Source organism: Brachyhypopomus gauderio, chromosome 8 (assembly GCF_052324685.1).
Source record: "Brachyhypopomus gauderio isolate BG-103 chromosome 8, BGAUD_0.2, whole genome shotgun sequence".
NCBI lineage: Eukaryota > Metazoa > Chordata > Actinopteri > Gymnotiformes > Hypopomidae > Brachyhypopomus > Brachyhypopomus gauderio.
Genome location: NC_135218.1, coordinates 185,414 through 199,713, shown reverse-complemented (window position 1 = coordinate 199,713; position 14,300 = coordinate 185,414). Strand labels below are relative to the sequence as shown.

At 41.5% G+C, this 14,300-nt stretch overlaps 1 protein-coding gene across 5 annotated transcripts in view; it reads left to right on the top strand.

The window, feature by feature from the left end:
* The window catches only part of ccndbp1 (cyclin D-type binding-protein 1), an 84,320-nt gene extending 78,756 nt beyond the window's left edge, over positions 1-5,564 (top strand). For 2 of the 5 annotated variants that reach the window (XM_077013700.1, XM_077013701.1), the window contains exon 3: positions 794-5,564. In XM_077013700.1, coding sequence (XP_076869815.1) covers positions 902-1,795 — 894 coding nt within the window. In that variant the 5' untranslated portion in view covers positions 794-901 and the 3' untranslated portion in view covers positions 1,796-5,564. The remainder of the gene's footprint in view (positions 1-793) is intronic. The other 3 variants (XM_077013699.1, XM_077013696.1, XM_077013697.1) reach the window with 3 other exon arrangements.
* The last annotated feature ends 8,736 nt before the right edge of the window (positions 5,565-14,300 follow it).

The window sequence follows — 14,300 nt, the reverse complement described above, 5'->3', positions numbered from 1 at the left end:
TATTTAACTTAATTAAATTTAACATTGAGAACGCGTTGAAATGGACATTGAAAGTGACGTACAAGTGCTTTAATTCCACCTTATAAAGGTGTATGAACCCGGCAAACATGACTTGGTTCACTGCGCTGAAGCGCTGTGCGCGCGAAGTTACAAAATTCGAGAGGTGCACGACTGCGAGGCTCTCGCGCACGGGTGGAGCCACCGCGATTACGTCATTTTCGGCGTGCGGACCCTCGCGCTGCTCACGCCACTCGTGCTGCGTCAAGTATAAAGGCTTAAACCAAGCTTAACATGGATGGTGTTGTTCCAGGGGCGGACTGGCATACATTGCTACCGGGGATTTCCCCGGTGGGCCGATGGGTTAGTGGGCCGGTGGGCCGCCGGTGGTTTAACTCAGCCCGTGGAGGAGCCACTGCCGCGCACTGCAGCCCCGGCCCATAGTCACGCTGCTGTTTAACGGTGTTATTACCTCCCCCGCTCCAGTCAGACTAACCTGCTCAGCGCGGCCGCGGACTGAGCCTGTAAACACATGAACGAGTTGGACCAGGCCGCGGACTGGGCGGGCTGACGGTATGCAGCGGAGATCAGAAAAAAAACAACTTGTCCCAGAAAATCCGGGCCGGACTACGAAAACATACAGCAGTTTAAGTTGTAGATTTAAACAATCTTTTTTTTTTTTTTTTTGCTCTTCCTGCTTCCTGCTGACCGACGCTGTTGCGGAGCGAATTTTGAAATTGTTTTCTAAAGTATAATAATCTATTTACGTGCTAATCTTTACCTTTTGCATTCCTAGATACATTTTACAGGTTTTATTCCGGCCGCTGACCAACTTTCTGCCTTCACAAATCAGCTAGCGTAAGTTTATATATCGGCTAGACACGGTAAGTGTTTTGATTTATTCATGGCTGGTGTTGGTTTGTTCCCGTGTTCGGAGTGTGGCATGTTTAGTCTAGACCCTTTCGCCACTGATAGTAATAGTGATAGTATTTGTCAGAGGTGCAAACTAGTAAATTCTCTCGTGGCGAAAGTGGAAAGCTTAGAGCGACGCGTCCACTCATTATTGAGGGATAGAGAGACAGGGACAGGGTCTGTAGTAGGTGTGGACGCGCCAGGGAGAACTAGCGCCTCCGCGACTCCGGCGATAGAGCCCTCACAGCGGGGTGAATGGGTGACGTCTCGGCGGCGTAGTCGGAGAGCGAGGGCTGCAGCTACCGCTAACGCCAGCGCTAGCCCACCAGAGCACCACTCACCGGTTCACGTGTCCAACAGGTTCGCTGAGGAGACTCTGGTCATAGGAGACTCTATAGTCCGACACGTGAAAGTAGCTGTAGCTGTAGGGGCACCAGCGGTTACAGTCAGCTGTTTACCGGGAGCCAGAGCGCCGGACATTAGTGGCAACCTTAGATTGTTAGCTCATAGGAGGTTTTCTAAGATAGTGATTCATGTAGGGGCCAACGATATACGTCTGCGGCAGTCAGAGGTGACTAAGGCTAATGTTAAAGAGGTGGTTAAATTACCCCAGACGATGTCCGATGCCGTAATCTGCTCTGGCCCCATCCCAATGCGGCGCGGTGATGAGCAGTACAGCAGGCTCACGTCGCTAAACCGCTGGATGTCCAAGTGGTGTTCAAAAAATCAAGTGGGCTTTATTAATAATTGGGAAGAGTTCGAGGGCAAGCCTGGTCTTTTAGGCAGGGACGGTGTCCACCCCACCCGGGATGGCGCTGCCCTGTTATCTTGCAGCATAGCCCATAGCCTGTTAGCTAGTCGGCAGAGTAGCACTAGGAGCTGCTGACTGTCCAGGGTCGCGACCAGGCCGCAGACTAACGGGTTAAACCTGACTGCGAGCTGCTTAGAGGCGTCACCAAGTTCCCTTAGGATTGAGACTGTCTGTGCCCCGGGTTAAACTAAATCATAAGAAAATAGTCCGCCCGAAGTTTTTAACTAATATTCAGACTTCACATCAAATTATTACAACCTATATGACCGATCTGAAAATTGGATTAATCAATATTCGATCGCTCAACTCAAAAGCAGTTTTTGTAAATGAACTTATAACAGACCAGAAAATTGATATTCTTTGTCTAACTGAAACGTGGGTTCAATCTGGTGATTATTTAACTCTAAACGAAGCCACTCCTGTGGGATATAGTTATATACATAGACCTAGACTGTCAGGCAGAGGAGGTGGAATATGTATAATCTATCGTGATTGTTTAGAAATTCATCAGAAATACTTAGATATCTCAAACTCATTTGAGATGCAGTCTAATGTTATTAGTCCATCTGAAAATAAAAGTACATTCTCCCTAACTAATGTATACAGACCACCAGGGCCTTACTCAGATTTCTTAAACGATTTCACCGAGTTTGCAGCAAATTTAGCAGTATGTAGTGACAAAATAATAATGGTAGGAGACTTTAACATACACTTTGATAATGCGGAGGATCCACTGACAAGGGCTTTTACTTCTATATTGAACTCTGTCGGCATTAAACAAAACGTAGTAGGACCTACACATTATCGAAATCATACCCTAGATCTAATATTAACGCTGGGTATCGACGTAGATAATATAAACATACTCCCGCAAACCGTAGCAATCTCCGATCATTATTTAGTAAAATTCGATTTTCACCTTAACATAAATACCCGCCCGTCTCCTCGGCAGTGTATAAAGCGCTCAATAAATTCATCAACAGCAACACGGTTTATTGAAACCCTCCCTGACTTAACTGCTTTAGCCCACTCGCCATCCGATCCAGGAGAGTTAGATAGTCTAACCGACTACTTAGAGAATACCTGCAGATCAGCTCTAGATATAGTAGCTCCACTAAAATATAAAAAAGCTAGATCCAAAAAGCTCGCCCCATGGTACACCGACCAAACTAGAAACTTAAAACAAATAGCACGTAAATTAGAGCGGAAATGGCGATCTACTACATTGGAAGTATTCCACTGTGCCTGGAAGGATAGCATTATTGACTACAAACGGGCACTCACTAAAGCACGCTCAGCATACTTAGCCTCACTGATAGAGAAAAATAAAAACAATCCTAGATTTCTTTTTAATACTATTTCTAAACTTACAAAAAATCAAGCAGGCACAGAACCTCAGATTCCAGTAAACCTCACTAGTAATGTATTTATAGATTTCTTTGATAATAAAATAGAGAATATTAGACAAAATATAAAACCCTTTATTAGCAATACAACTGGTATGTCATCTGGTTTGGTTGATATTGATTTAAATTACATACCGGGAGAAAAACTTGATGCTTTTCATCCACTCCCAAAATCAGAATTAGAGAAAATAATTTCTTCCTTAAATTGTACTACCTGCACATTAGACTCAGTTCCCTCAAAGTTATTAAAAGAGGTATTACCAGCTGTAACTGAACCTCTTCTAACTATAGTTAACTCATCCATTACAATAGGTCACATGCCCAAATCATGTAAATTAGCAATTATCAAACCTCTGATCAAGAAACCAAATCTTGATCCGATTGTGCTATCTAATTATAGACCCATTTCAAACACATCATTTATATCTAAGATCATAGAAAAAGCTGTTGCCCAGCAATTATGCCTATATCTGCATAGGAATAACACATTTGAAAAGTTCCAATCTGGTTTTAGGCCCCATCACAGTACTGAAACAGCATTAGTTAAAGTAACAAATGATCTCCTCCTTGCATCAGATCAAGGCTATGTATCACTGTTAGTGCTTCTTGATCTTAGTGCAGCTTTCGACACAATTGATCATAGGATCTTGCTAGAAAGGTTAGAACGCTGGGTTGGAGTCTCAGGCACAGCCCTTTCATGGTTTCAGTCTTACTTAACAAATCGCTATCAGTTTGTAGAGCTCAATAATATTTCATCCAAACGTACAATGGTTAAATATGGGGTCCCGCAAGGCTCCATCTTAGGACCACTATTATTTATATTATATATGCTACCATTGGGCACAGTTATAAACAAACATGGTGTCAATTTTCACTGCTATGCGGATGACACTCAACTTTACATATCAGCCAAACCCGATGACAAACTCAGTTTAGGAAAAATTGAGGCCTGTGTAAGAGATATTAAATGCTGGATGTCTCTAAACTTCCTACAATTAAATGAGGACAAAACAGAAGTTCTCCTTGTGGGCCCTAAGGCCGCAAGACAGAAAATTCCAAATTTAATGCTTAATCTTGCAGACTCTCCCATTACACCTGGCACAGTAGCCAAAAACCTAGGCGTCATACTCGACTCCGACCTATCATTTGATAAATATATAGATAATACTACTAGGATAGCTTTTCTACATCTCCGCAACATTGCCAAATTAAGAAATGCATTATCACAGGATGATGCAGAAAAATTGGTGCACGCCTTTGTTAGCTCTAGACTAGACTACTGCAATTCACTACTGTCAGGATGTTCAAATAGGAATCTAAATAAACTTCAAGTAGTTCAAAATGCCGCAGCTAGAGTTCTGACCAGAACTAGAAAATTTCAGCATATTAGACCAGTCCTATCAGCCCTGCATTGGCTCCCAGTTAAATTTCGTATTGATTTTAAAATTCTATTATTAGCATATAAAGCACTACACGGGCTTGCTCCTGAATACCTCCAGGAACTTATTTCCTACTATGAACCCCCACGTCAACTAAGATCACAGGGTGCTGGTCTGTTATTAGTTCCACAAATTAACAAGGTAACAGCAGGGGGAAGAGCCTTTTCTTATAAGGCCCCCCAGCTTTGGAATAATCTTCCTAAATGTGTCCGGGACTCTGACACAGTCACAATCTTTAAATCTAGGTTGAAAACCCACTTATTTAGTCTAGCGTTTGATAATTAATATCCCCCTTAGATAAAGGTACAGATCCAGGGGTTCATAGACGAAGGGTTTTATGGTAGACTGGGGTCCTGGTGCTGTCATCCTGTCACTGCTCGTGGTCACTCAAGTTTGTTGACAGTGCAGTGGACGGATGCCATTGTCTCAGAATGCCCCCAAGCCTATGTTACCTTCTGGTTCTGCCTTTTTTTTAGCTAGGCTGTAATAATTTAACTTAGTGCCGGAGTTGCTGCCACACTCCAGAAATGTTTATAATTTTACCTGTCCTGTATATGTCCTCATACAGAGCTAATTTTCCCTGTTTCATTTCTCCACATGGCTGCCCGCCTGCTTGAGGAATAATGAGATGAGGAGAGACAAGCGATCCATCCTGGCCGGCCACCTCCTGCCTAACCGGATGCCTACACCATGATGGACATTATTACATATTTTTCGGTCTAAATTGACATTATTGCATCTTTTACATTCTGTCTACATTCTGTCTATATTATTGTTGTTGTCATGGTGACCGGTGTCGGCCAGAGGAGGATGGGTTCCCCCCCTGAGTCTTGGTTCCTCTCAAGGTTTCTTCCTCATGCAAAAAAACTAGGGAGTTTTTCCTTGCCACTGTTGCCTTTGGCTTGCTCACTGGGGGCTAGGACTCGGCACTTGTAAAGCTGCTTTGTGACAACAACTGTTGTAAAAAGCGCTATATAAATAAAATTTGATTGATTGATTGATTGAGATAACATGTTATTTTAAATGTACTGCTGTCGCCTCTGCAACGTCTAAGGCACCATGTACAAATTACTTTAACACGGTTAACACGGACGCAAGTGGCGGTCTTAAAGGTTCCAGAGCACTGCGCACTGTTTTTTTTAAAACCTATTGAAATTCTTAGATTAAAACTAACCACCACAAATAGGTAAGAGGAAGAAATACCCACGTTAGAGTTGTAGGTTGTTCTTTAGGATGCACTTTGCGTAAAACAACTTGTTTGCTGGTCTTATGGTGGACTATTTAAAAGCCACTATGTGGCTTTGTAATCATATTATTGCTGGAATTAATATTGTCCATATGACAATAAACGCCGTCATATACACTACGTGCCATGCATAGACTCATATACAGTATACACACACACACACACACACACACACATATATATATATATATATATATATATATATATACAGTATATATACACACACACATACAGATATTATATATATATATGTATTATATATATATGTATTATATATATATATATTAGTGGGCCAGTCTGTCAGGAACTCCCGGGCTACTTTTTCTCCCCAGTCCGCCCCTGTGTTGTTCTGTTTGTATTTAAAAGCTCTATCCAGTGGAGTTAATTTTTTTTAATCTTACGGCTTATGTTTTTGCGATGGTGAATCTGATAAAAACAAGAGAGCTTCATACCTCTCACCAGGATTCACTAAATTTGACTTGATCTTTAAATAATTTTCTGGAAGAGGACCCCCAGATAACTCCCATTAAATACACATTTATGTACATTTATTGCTCAGGTGTTCATTCTCTCTTCTCTCCTTACACAGGCTGTTTAGATAAATATACTTTATAAATGTGTTTATTGTGTAGAATTAGGCAAAAGAGGCCGTGTCCCAACTACACCACATTTTCAGTAATTGCTGGCATTGTCTTTTGCCAAGAAAAAATTTTCAGTCAAATGAAAATTTCTTGCTTTAACCCATGCGCTAAACTAAATAATTGGGTTTTCAACCTAGACTTAAACCTAGATTGTCTAGATTCTAGATCTAGATTGTGACTGTGTCAGAGTCCCGGACGCATTTAGGAAGATTATTCCAAAGCTGGGGGGCCTTACAAGAAAAGGCTCTTCCCCCTGCTGTTACCTTGTTAATTTTTGGAACTAATAAAAGACCAGCACCCTGTGATCTTAGTGGACGTGGGGGTTCGTAATAGGAAATAAGTTCCTGAAGGTATTCAGGAGCAAGCCCGTGCATTGCTTTATAAGTTAATAATAGAATTTTAAAGTCAATACGGAATTTAACTGGGAGCCAATGCAGGGCTGATAGGACTGGACTGATATGCTGAAATTTTCTAGTTCTGGTCAGAACCCTGGCTGCGGCATTTTGAACTATTTGAAGTTTATTTAGATTCCTATTTGAACATCCTGACAGTAGTGCATTGCAGTAGTCCAATCTAGAGCTAACAAAGGCGTGCACCAATTTTTCCGCATCATCCTGTGATAATGCATTTCTTAACTTAGCAATGTTGTGGAGATGTAGAAAAGCTATCCTAGTAGTATTATCTATGTATTTATCAAATGATAGGTCAGAGTCGAGTATGATGCCTAGGTTTTTGGCTACTGTGCCAGGTGTAATGGGGTAGTCTGCGAGATTAAGCATTAGATCTGGAATTTTCTGTTTTGAGGCCTTAGGGCCCAGAAGGAGAACTTCTGTTTTGTCCTTATTAAGTTGGAGGAAGTTTAGAGACATCCAGCATTTAATATCTCTTACACAGGCCTCAATTTTTCTTAAACTGAGTTTGTCATCAGGTTTGGCTGATATGTAAAGTTGAGTGTCATCTGCATAGCAGTGAAAATTGACACCATGTTTGTTTATAACTGTGCCCAATCGTAGCATATATAATGTAAATAATAATGGTCCTAAAATGGAGCCTTGCGGGATTTAACTTTTGTACGTTTGGATGGAATATTATTGAGCTCTACAAACTGATAGCGATTTGTTAAGTAAGAATAAAACCATGAAAGGGCTGTGCCAGAGACTCCAACCCAGCATTCTAACCGCTTTAGCAAGATCCTATGATCAATAGTGTCAAAAGCTGCACTAAGATCGAGAAGCACTAACAGTGATACATAGCCTTGATCTGAAGCAAGGAGGAGATCATTTGTTACTTTGACTAATGCTATTTCAGTACTGTGATGGGGTCTAAAGCCAGATTGGAACTTTTCAAATATGTGATTCCTGTGCAGATATAGGCATAATTGCTGAGCAACAGCTTTTTCTATGATCTTAGATATAAAATGATGTGTTTGAAATAGGTCTATAATTAGATAGCACAGTAGGATCAAGATTTGGTTTCTTAATCAGAGGTTTAATAACTGCTAATTTACATGATTTGGGCATGTGACCTATTGTAATCGATGAGTTAACTATAGTTAAGAAGAGGTTCAGTTACCGCTGGTAATACCTCTTTTAATAACTTTGAGGGAACCGAGTCTAGTGTGCAGGTAGTACAATTTAAGGAAGAAATTATTTTCTCTAATTCTGATTGTGAGAGTGGATGAAAAGCATCAAGTTTTTCTCCCAGTATGTGATTTAAATCGATATCAACCAAACCAGATGACATACCAGTTGTATTGCTAATAAAAGGTTTTATATTTTGTCTAATATTCTCTATTTTATTATCAAAAAAATCTATAAATACATTACTAGTGAGGTTTACTGGAATCTGAGGTTCTGTGCCTGCTTGATTTTTTGTAAGTTTGGAAATAGTATTAAAAAGAAATCTAGGATTGTTTTTATTTTTCTCTGTCAGTGAGGCTAGGTATCCTGAGCGTGCTTTAGCGAGTGCCCATTTGTAGTCAATAATGCTATCCTTCCAGCCACAGTAGAATACTTCCAACTTAGTAGATTGCCATTTACGCTCTAATTTACGTGCTATTTGTTTTAAGTTTCTAGTTTGGTCAGTGTACCACGGAGCGAGTTTTTTAGATCTAGTCTTTTCATATTTGAGTGGAGCTACTATATCTAGAGCTGATCTGCAGGTATTCTCTATGCAGTTGGTTAGACTGTCTAACTCTCCTGGATTGGATGGCGAGTGGGCTAGAGCAGTTAAATCAGGGAGGGCTTCAATAAACTGTGTTGCTGTTAATGAATTTATCAAGCACTTTATACACTGCCGAGGAGACGGGCGAGTATTTATGTTAAGATAAATCTCAAATTGGACTAAATAGTGATCAGAGATAGCTACAGTTTGCGGGAGTATATTTATATTATCTACGTCGATACCCAACGTTAAGATTAAATCTAGGGTATGATTTTGATAGTGTGTAGGTCCTACTACGTTTTGTGTAATGCCAACAGAGTTCAATATAGAAGTAAAAGCCCTTGTCAGTGGATCCTCCGCATTATCAAAATGTATGTTAAAGTCTCCTACCATTATTATTTTGTCACTACTTACTGCTAAATTTGCTGCAAAATCGGTGAAAATCTTTTAAGAAATCTGAGTAAGGCCCTGGTGGTCTATATACATTTGTTAAGGAAAATGTACTTTTATTTTCAGATGGACTAATTATATTAATAGACAGCATCTCAAATGAATTAGAGATATCTAAGTATTTCTGATGAATTTCTAAACAATCACGATATATTATACATATTCCTCCTCCTCTGCCTGACAATCTATAGGTCTATGTATATAACTATATCCCACAGGAGTGGCTTCGTTTAGAGATAAATAGTCACCAGATTGAATCCACGTTTCAGTTAGACATAGAATATCAATTTTCTGGTCAGTTATAAGTTCATTCATAAAAACTGCTTTAGAGTTGAGTGATCGAATATTGATTAATCCAATTTTCAGATCGGTCATATAGGTAATAATTGAATGTGAAGTTTGAATATTAGTCAGAAACTTAGGACGGACTATTTTCTTTTGATTTAGTTTAACCCGGGGCACAGACACAGTCTCAATCCTATGGGAACTTGGTGACACCTCTAAGCAGCTCGCAGACAGGTTTAACCCGTTAGTCTGCGGCCTGGTCGCGACTCTGGACAGTCAGCAGCTCCTAGTACTACTCTGCCCACTAACTAACAGGCTACGGGCTATGCTGCAAGATAATAGGGCAGCGCCATCCCGGGTGGGGTGGACACCGTCCCTGCCTAAAAGACCAGGCTTGCCCTCGAACTCTTTCCAATTATTAATAGAGCCCACTTGATTGTCGGAGCACCACTTGGACATCCAGCGGTTTAGCGACGTGAGCCTGCTGTATTGCTCATCGCCGCGCCGCATTGGGATGGGACTAGAGCAGATTACGGCATCGGACATCGTCTGGGCTAATTTAACCACCTCTTTAACATTAGCCTTAGTCACCTCTGACTGCCGCAGACGTATATCGTTGGCCCCTACATGTATAACTATCCTAAAGAATCTCCTATGGGCTAACAGTCTAAGGTTGCCACTAATGTCCGGCGCTCTGGCTCCCGGTAAACAGCTGACTGTAACCGCTGGAGCCCCTACAGGTACAGCGACTTTCACGTGTCGGACTATTCACGCTATTTTCCATGACAACGCTGGGCAGGGCCATCTTGGTTGACTTTGTGTTAGAACTTCCGGTGCTACGGATACGCTGATACCGATTACAAGCAAAACGACAACAAACACAAAATGACTAGCATAATATGTTCAGTTAGAGCAGAGGTGGCCAACCTGTCAGAGACCAAGTAAATGTAAATTATTAGCGAGGGGGATATAAAATGGACACAAATTAAGTAAAAAAACGAACACAAACTTCTATATAAACATAAGGCGTGATGTGCTTCAGGACTTTGTCACGTTTGGAGCACACTACGAGCTCTGTTATGTACGCAACTGTTGTTTTCTAGGTAAAAAGTGGATAAACTCCGTTATCAACACTCGTTACAACGCAACTGACCTGCGCTCATCTTTAGGAAGAAGAGAACAGACAGCGGCAGTAGTTTTGAAGCTCCCTCAGTCATCTGCGGTGCCTTTGCTGCACCTCGTATGTGGTTTATTCCAAAACGTGTGACAGAAGAACCGCGTCTCACCAACGAGACTCAAATCACAATCTCAATATCACAGATACTTCATGCCGCTAGTCTCCCGTTTTCCACTACGCAGGTTTTAAAAGTATTAGCGGGTCGCTAGGCTTGTAAACAAACCGCGCACCACGAAGGTGTAGCGGTGTGTCGCCCTCAGAGCTGATGAGGTAACCGGGCCACGGCACAGACCGTTAGTGCAGGTGAGAGCGGACCGGCTGGGGAGACCCATGAAACCAGGCAAAGAGCCGCAGGTTGGCCACTCCTGAGTTAGAGGGTGTCACAATAAATGGAAGAAGAGGAAAACTTGGCTTGACCAACAGTGTTACGAACACAGCTCGAAAAGATCTGAGTGTTGTGGGGCACCTTATAACTTATATCCACCGCCTTCCAAAGACGAGGACCTGCGTCTAAGGCTGAAGGCGCTAAATTTAAAATATCCACCCAAACGTCCATTAGTCTGCTCTTATCATTTTGTGGAGGGGAAACCAACACCAGATCATCCTTATCCCGAGAAATGGCTCGGTTATGAAGCTCCGATTAAGCAAACGCGTCGGGTGCTTGTGAGGCTATCAGATAAGTAACGATATTATAATCAGTGGCCACATCTTTTCCTTGCATTCATTTTGTAATTTTAAGTAAAGAAGTAAATAGACAAGAATGCCTATTTTATGAAAAAAATCATTAAAATGTAGTAGTGTACACTAATGCGAAAATAGCTGACCGGAAGTTCTAACACAAAGGCGGAAGAAACACACACTTGAAAGTGGGCGTAGCGAAATACGGTGAATAGAGTCTCCTATCACCAGAGTCTCCTCAGCGGGTGTAGCACTGAGCGGGGCAAACCTGTTGGACACGTGAACTGGGGAGTGGTGCTCTGGTGGGCTAGCGCTGGCGTTAGCGGTAGCTGCAGCCCTCGCTCTCCAACTACGCCGCCGAGACGTCACCCATTCACCCCGCTGAGAGGGCTCTATCGCCGGAGTCGCGGAGGCGCTAGTTCTCCCTGGCGCGTCCACAGCTACTACTGACCCTGTCTCTCTATCCCTCAATAATGAGTGAACGCGGCGCTCTAAACTTTCCACTTTCGCCACAAGAGAATTAACTAGTTTGCACCTCTCACAGATACTATCACTATTACTGTCGGTGGCGAAAGGGTCTAGGCTAAACATGCCATACTCCGAACAGGGAAACAAACCCACACCAGCCATGAATAAATCAGAACACTTACCGCGTCTAGCCGATTTATACAAACTTACGCTAGCTGATTTTTAGAAGCAGAAAGTTGATCAGCGGCCGGAATAATCAACTGCCCGTCTTGACCGTGGAAGTACTATCTGTAAAAAATTATCTAGGAAGGCAAAAAGTAAAGATTAGCACGTAAACAGATTTAGAAAAACCATTACAAGATTTGCTCCACAGCAGCGTCAGCAGGAAGCAGCGTCAACACAAGCACAGGGGTATGAAGCTGATTGTATACAAGTCCAAATAGAATACTGTAACCTTCACTGACTCACCCAACAATGGGACATAGACACCCTGCTCTTCCAAAGTTTTCAAATCTTGTACAAGAGGTTTGAAGATTTCATCCAAATCACAGGCTTTAACATCATTTGTTTAGCATAAAACCGATAGATAGATGGATGACAATGAGGAATGAAACCCCGGTGCAAAATTAGCCAACACCCAATAAACTGCATAAAGTTTTTGTATCTTCCGTGAGGTCCTGAGGGGGTTACACATTTCAAAATCATCCACATAAAAGTAATCCTGCGCTTTTCTCCAATAAGGAAAGAATTTTCCTTGACAACAGAACCATATCTAGAGGATCTGTATGTGCCCTCATGTGCTTGTTGGCTCTCAAACACTTCATCATTGATATCCTTTCTATTAAACAATTGTTGCAAGGACTTCAGTATTGGGGTATATTGGAAACTTACATACATCAGGGTACCCGCGGGTCCTTAAAAAGTCTTAAAATGTCTTAAATTTAGTTTTCCATATTCAAGGCCTAAAAATGTCTTAAAATGTCTGGAATTTTATGAGGGGAGGCATTAAATTATTATAAGTGTCTGTTGTTCAGTTGTTCTGGCGCGATGTGAACTTTGCCGAATCTAGCGCTAATGCAGAAAATAACCGCTCCAGGGTCCTAGTGCTAGATTACTAGCGTTGGAGTATACGGCCTCAACAACGTCAACAATTTTCGTTCGCCACCCCAAGTCAACGATGTGGAACACACCTGCATCCCCGGTAATAGTATTATTTTTTCTTGTGAGAGGTATTAAAAAGGTCTTAAAAGTCATTGAATTTGAGATTTTAAAATGTGCAGATACCCTGATACATGTTGTTACACACGTACTGTTATTCTCTCTTAATCCCCCATCTCATCTTACCACTTCACTACCCTTGTATTGCACTATTGTCCCGTTTCATGTCTCTTGTCACACATATGTCTACTCTGTAGTTATTGTTGCACAGTTATTGTCTCACTCATTATTTATAATTTTATTTTTACTTCAGTGTACTTTCGTGTTGTTTTTATGCTGTAACTTGGGAAGGAGAGTACGTAATTTAGATTCTCTGTATGTCCTGTACATATGCAGAATTGACAATAAAAACTACTTGAAACTTGAACTTGAAACTGGTGTTTTTTTTTTTTGCATCAATAATGTATTCAACTGGCTCTACAACACTGAAATTCTCTTTATAATACTGCTCACGAAGATGCACCGTGCTAAGAGGGCCCCCCTTCTGTATGGCTCTTTGCACAGGATTACCAGATCAAATTGTAGCAACAGTTTCCCTTATTACAGATTCATCAACAGGGAGGTTTCTCTTTTTAAAGACATCACTAACAACGCCACAGGACAAAGGGACAGGTGCGTCAGGAAAATCTGCATGTAGTCTGGGAGGATGATAGATAACAATCAAAAGAACTGAATAAGTACTGTTGAGTTGTACTGCCAGATATTCAAACGTAGGATGTTCCCCTAATGAGATCTGCTTACAGCGGAATGCTTTATGGTAAAAACATGCAACACCACCACCTCTCTTATTTACCCTGGAGACATTAAAATAGTTAAAGTCGGGAGGCGAAGCTTCATTTAGCACTATTGCTCCATTGCTATCAAGCCAAGTCTCTGTTAGAAAAAGAAAGTCCAGACAGTAATCTTCAATTAATTTAGCTATTATAAAAGACTTGTTTGTGAGTGAGCTGACGTTTAGTAAGGAGACTTTGAAGACTTGATGTGTTTGATCAGCATCGCTTACATCACTTGTGCATTTCACTGGGATCAAATTTTGTTTCTTACAATGTTTTGTACCCTTATGTTTTCTTCTGATTACATTTTTATTTCGATTCTGAGAGCCATGCCACCGGCTATTTAAAATAACTGGAATGTAGCACTGACTAGGAGCATGGGTTCCAGTGTGTCAGACCTGAGAATTCACTGAGTGTGCAGGAGAAGTAGGTGAGTTCCTACAAGACTGCAGACTGTAGTGTTGCAGAACCTCTTCAATCTCCTGAAGTTTACCTCTGAGACTGTGGACAGATTCTCTGACAGGAGATGGTGGGCTCCTGTGACTGACATTACTGACGTTACTGCTGGCGGTTGGGTGCAGGTTCCGCATGTGAGTGATTCCATACATTAGATTATCCACAAGCATTTGAGTCCCA